Source organism: Corvus brachyrhynchos, unplaced genomic scaffold (genome assembly GCF_000691975.1).
Source record: "Corvus brachyrhynchos isolate BGI_N302 unplaced genomic scaffold, ASM69197v1 scaffold219, whole genome shotgun sequence".
NCBI lineage: Eukaryota > Metazoa > Chordata > Aves > Passeriformes > Corvidae > Corvus > Corvus brachyrhynchos.
Window position 1 is genome coordinate 145,664 of NW_008240034.1, and position 4,581 is coordinate 150,244.

Sequence of the window (4,581 nt, forward strand, 5' to 3'; positions counted from 1 at the left end):
CGGACCGCCCAGTCCGGATGGGATCAGCCCTGTCCGGATGGGATCAGCCCGGTCCGGGGGGGATCAGCCCTGTCCTGATGGGATCAGCCCTGTCCGGGGGGGGATCGGCCCGGTCCGGGGGGGATCAGCCCGGTCCAGATGGGATCAGCCCTGTCCGGGAGGGATCAGCCCGGTCCGGGGGATCAGCCCGGTCCGGAAGGGATCAGCCCTGTCCGGGAGGGATCAGCCCGGTCCGGGGGATCAGCCCGGTCCGGAAGGGATCAGCCCTGTCCGGGAGGGATCAGCCCGGTCCGGGGGATCAGCCCGGTCCGGAAGGGATCAGCCCTGTCCGGGAGGGATCAGCCCGGTCCGGGGGATCAGCCCGGTCCGGAAGGGATCAGCCCTGTCCGGGAGGGATCAGCCCGGTCCGGGGGATCAGCCCGGTCCGGAAGGGATCAGCCCTGTCCGGGAGGGATCAGCCCGGTCCGGGGGATCAGCCCGGTCCGGAAGGGATCAGCCCTGTCCGGGAGGGATCAGCCCGGTCCGGGGGATCAGCCCGGTCCGGAAGGGATCAGCCCTGTCCGGGAGGGATCAGCCCGGTCCGGGGGATCAGCCCGGTCCGGAAGGGATCAGCCCTGTCCGGGAGGGATCAGCCCGGTCCGGGGGATCAGCCCGGTCCGGAAGGGATCAGCCCTGTCCGGGAGGGATCAGCCCGGTCCGGGGGATCAGCCCGGTCCGGAAGGGATCAGCCCTGTCCGGGAGGGATCAGCCCGGTCCGGGGGATCAGCCCGGTCCGGAAGGGATCAGCCCTGTCCGGGGGGATCAGCCCTCTCCCAGTGGGATGAGCCCTGTCCAAGTGGGATCAGCCCTGTCCGGGTGGGATCAGCCCTGTCCGGGGGGATCAGCCCTGTCCAAGTGGGATGAGCCCTGTCCGGGTGGGATCAGCCCTGTCCGGGGGGATCAGCCCTGTCCAAGTGGGATGAGCCCTGTCCGGGTGGGATCAGCCCTGTCCGGATGGGATCAGCCCTCTCCCAGTGGGATCAGCCCTCTCCCAGTGGGATCAGCCCTCTCCCAGTGGGATGAGCCCTGTCCAAGTGGGATCAGCCCTGTCCGGGTGGGATCAGCCCTGTCCGGGGGGATCAGCCCTGTCCAAGTGGGATGAGCCCTGTCCGGGTGGGATCAGCCCTGTCCGGATGGGATCAGCCCTCTCCCAGTGGGATCAGCCCTCTCCCAGTGGGATCAGCCCTCTCCCAAGATAAGGGGGGGAGTTCAGAGGATTCCAGCTCTGCCGGGACAGCGCTGCCTCTCGGGGCTGCTCAGGAGAGCCTGGGTCAGACTCTGCTTCCCTGAGCTGAGGGTTAAACCCCAGAGATTTACACCAAAAACTGTGGGGAAGGGATGCTCGGTGAAGCTTTGGGGCTGGGGAATTGTAGCTGTAACACCCCCGGGCTGCTGGTGAGGACAACAGAGGGGTCCTGGTGCTTCCCTGCGCTTTGCACTTGGGTTTGAGGGATTGTTCCCGAGGGTCACACCTCAGCCACAGCTCCTGCGGCCCCTCCTTGTGCTCTTGGTCTTCAAATCGTGTCCAGCTTTGCAGGAGAGACACTCAGGGCGCCCTGTAGCAGTGTCAGGGCTGCTGTCCCTGTCCTCAGGGGCTGGTGGCAATGCCTGGAGCAGCCCCTGCCCTTCTGGCCACCCCAGCCCCGCACTGACCGCTGGCTGTGTGACCACAGGACTGCCCGCCGGGCTCGCAGGACTTCCGAGAGCTGCAGTGCGCCGAGTTTGACAACGTGCCCTTCCGAGGGAAGTACTACAGCTGGAAAACCTACCGGGGAGGTGAGTCTGGGGCAGGGGCTGCTCACATCTGCTCCCCTCACGCTCCGCAGGGATGGGTCTCGTGGTCCAAGGGGTGTGGGGACAGGTGGTGAGGATTTCCGCAGCTCTGGTTTCCCTCTCTGTGCTCCTGGGATGTGCTGCCATCCCGCCAGGAGTCGCCTGTCCCCCCGTCCCGGGTCATCCCCCCTTTCACTGCTCTGCCAGAAGCAATCCCAGCAGCTCTGGAGCTGTTCCAGCTTCTTTCCTCCAGGCTGGTTCCTCAGCTGAGGGAGCAGAGGACAATGGAGAAGAGCAGGGAATGTCTGGTGCCTGATGGGGAGGAGACAGAGCAGGCAGGGAAAACTTCCTGAGCAGGAGAAGGGATGGGATCCCATGGATCCTCCAAGGAGCAGCACTTCCCTCTTCCCGAGGTCAGCCCTGGGTCCTGCAGGAGGGTCTGGCGAGGAGAGGGGGCAGGAGGAGGCTCCGTGGCAGAAATCTCTCAATAATGAGGGGGAACAGCTCATCTCCTCCGTGGAGTTAATGAAGTGGCCTGGGGAAATCCTTCCCAGCTGTGCAAACAAGCCCAGCCCCCAGCGGGGCTCCCGCAGCTGGAGCAGCTGTGCCGAGGCTGCAGGGGATGGATCGATAAAAATGTAATGAAATTGTGAGGCTGCAAAGTCCCCCAAAGAGCCCGATGGATGCCGAGGTGGAAGGGAACCCTGCAGGCTGGGGCTGCCCTTGCTCAGACCTCTCTCCTCTCCAGGCATGGCCCGGGGCTGGGTTGGCCAGCTGAGCAGCGCCCTCGAGGTGATGCTGATATGGATTTTTGACTGATATCTGATCCTGATACGGACTTTTTGCTTTCATGAAGAGCCCCTTCCTCTCTCTCTGCTTCAGCTTCATAAAATGAGTGGTGGAACCCCTCCTGGAAGGCTGAGGGTGCTGACAGTGCCAGGTTTTGAAGGGATTCAGAGCTTCATCTCCTCTTCCTGCGTTGGCTGTGGGGAATGGTCATGAGGAGCACTTTTATTTGATTTATTCAGTGTCAAAGGGTGTCACCATTGTCCCCTGGGGTGGCCCAGGGAGGAACCACAGAGTGGGGAAGGTCAAGGAACTTCTTTGCACAAGTTTGGGCTCTCTCTCAGGATTGGGGAGACCTGGTTTGTGTTCAGCACCTAAAGGGGGCTGGAAAGAACGACAGAGAATTTTAGCAAGGCCTGGAGTGCCAGAACAAGGGGGAATGGCTTCCCAGTGCCAGAGGGCAGGGCTGGATGGGATCTTGGGAAAGAATTGTTCCCTGGGATGGTGGGCAGGCCCTGGCACAGGGTGCCCAGAGCAGCTGGGGCTGCCCCTGGATCCCTGGCAGTGCCCAAGGCCAGGCTGGACACTGGGGCTTGGAGCAGCCTGGGACAGTGGGAGGTGTCCCTGCCCATGGCAGGGGGGGCACTGGGGGATCTTTGAGGTCCCTTCCATCCCAACCCCCTCTGTGACTCCGCGACTTCAGCAGCACGAGGACCTTCATCCTTGTGCCTGTGGGGTTTTGTGACCCTTGGTGAATTTTGGGTGTCAGAGGCACATCCTGGGGGAGTTGAGGATGTCCCTTGCACCTCCCCATTCTTCACGTCACAGACCTGACCCTGGGGAACGACCCTGTCCTGTCCTGCCCTGGCCACTGCCATCCTGCCGTCAGTCCCTGTGTTCCCCCATGCCACCAGACCCTGGGATGGCACTGAGGGCTGCTCCTCATCTCCTGGGCTCTTCCAGCAGTGCCCGGAGCGCTCGGGTGTGAGGGTGTCAGTCCCTCCCTCCCTGCAGGCACCAGCAGCTCCCCAGGAGCCCTCTTTGCTGGCAGCCTCATCCCTGGGCATTCCTCCCTCCAGCTGGCAGGAATCTGCTCCTCAGCTTGGTTTTAGGAGCTGATCCCCACCCTGGGTCTCTGCTGAGCCCCTTCCCCTGCTCAGCTCAGCCGCTCGGGCTTCCCAAAAGGGTGGGTGGGTGAGTTCAGGGGTGCCTTGTGTCCCTCAGAGGCTTCACCCCACGTTTCTTCGGGAAATATCCTGGGCACGGAGGACCCCCACCCTGCAGACAAGGAGTGCCCCACACGCCTGGAGGAGGGGGCCGCCAGTCCTGCGGGGATTTGGGAAGGGAAGAAGCCTGACCTGTGGTCGGGCTGTGTTTGGGGCTGTTTGGTTCCCAGCGATCCCGGAGCCCAGAGCGCGGGGTCGGGACGCAGAGCCCTGGAGAGGAGCGCTGAGCTCAGCAGTCCGCAGATACCGCGTGGAATGCGGCTTTAATTGTTTGTTTACTTTGCTCTGCTCGCTCCGTTCTTCGTTTTTGCTCTTGGCCGATGCGGGAGTTTGGGGTGGGAGAGGGATGGGAGGAGCAGGAGCTTTCGGAAAACAGGAGAGTGCTCGTCAGAAATGGTAATAAGGTTTAATTCCTCCATGGGAGAGGGCAGGCAGGAGGAACAAAACATCCTCGGAGGCAGCAGCCGAAGGAAAATACTCGATTTGAATAACTCTGTTAAACACGCAAAGGAGGAACCACGGCAGGCCCCGAGTGAAGGGAGGGGGTCAAAATCTGCCGGCTGATGCCTGGCTGGGGCTTTCACCTCTGTGGGAAAGGAGCCCAGGGAACGGCTGGAGCTGGGTCAGGGCTGGGCATGGAGCTCAGGGAAAGGTTCTTCCCCCCGAGGCTGCTGGGCACTGCCCAGGCTCCCCAGGGAATGGGCACGGCCCCGAGGCTGCCAGAGCTCCAGGAGCGTTTGGACAGCGCTGCCAGGGA

General features: G+C 63.0%; 1 protein-coding gene across 1 annotated transcript in view; it reads left to right on the forward strand.

Moving 5' to 3' along the window:
- ADAMTS10 (ADAM metallopeptidase with thrombospondin type 1 motif 10) overlaps positions 1 to 4,581 on the forward strand; it is a 44,934-nt gene that overhangs the window by 28,320 nt on the left and 12,033 nt on the right. The window contains exons 13-14 of the mRNA XM_017743792.1: positions 1,343 to 1,434; positions 1,713 to 1,815. Coding sequence (XP_017599281.1) covers positions 1,343 to 1,434; positions 1,713 to 1,815 — 195 coding nt within the window. The remainder of the gene's footprint in view (positions 1 to 1,342; positions 1,435 to 1,712; positions 1,816 to 4,581) is intronic.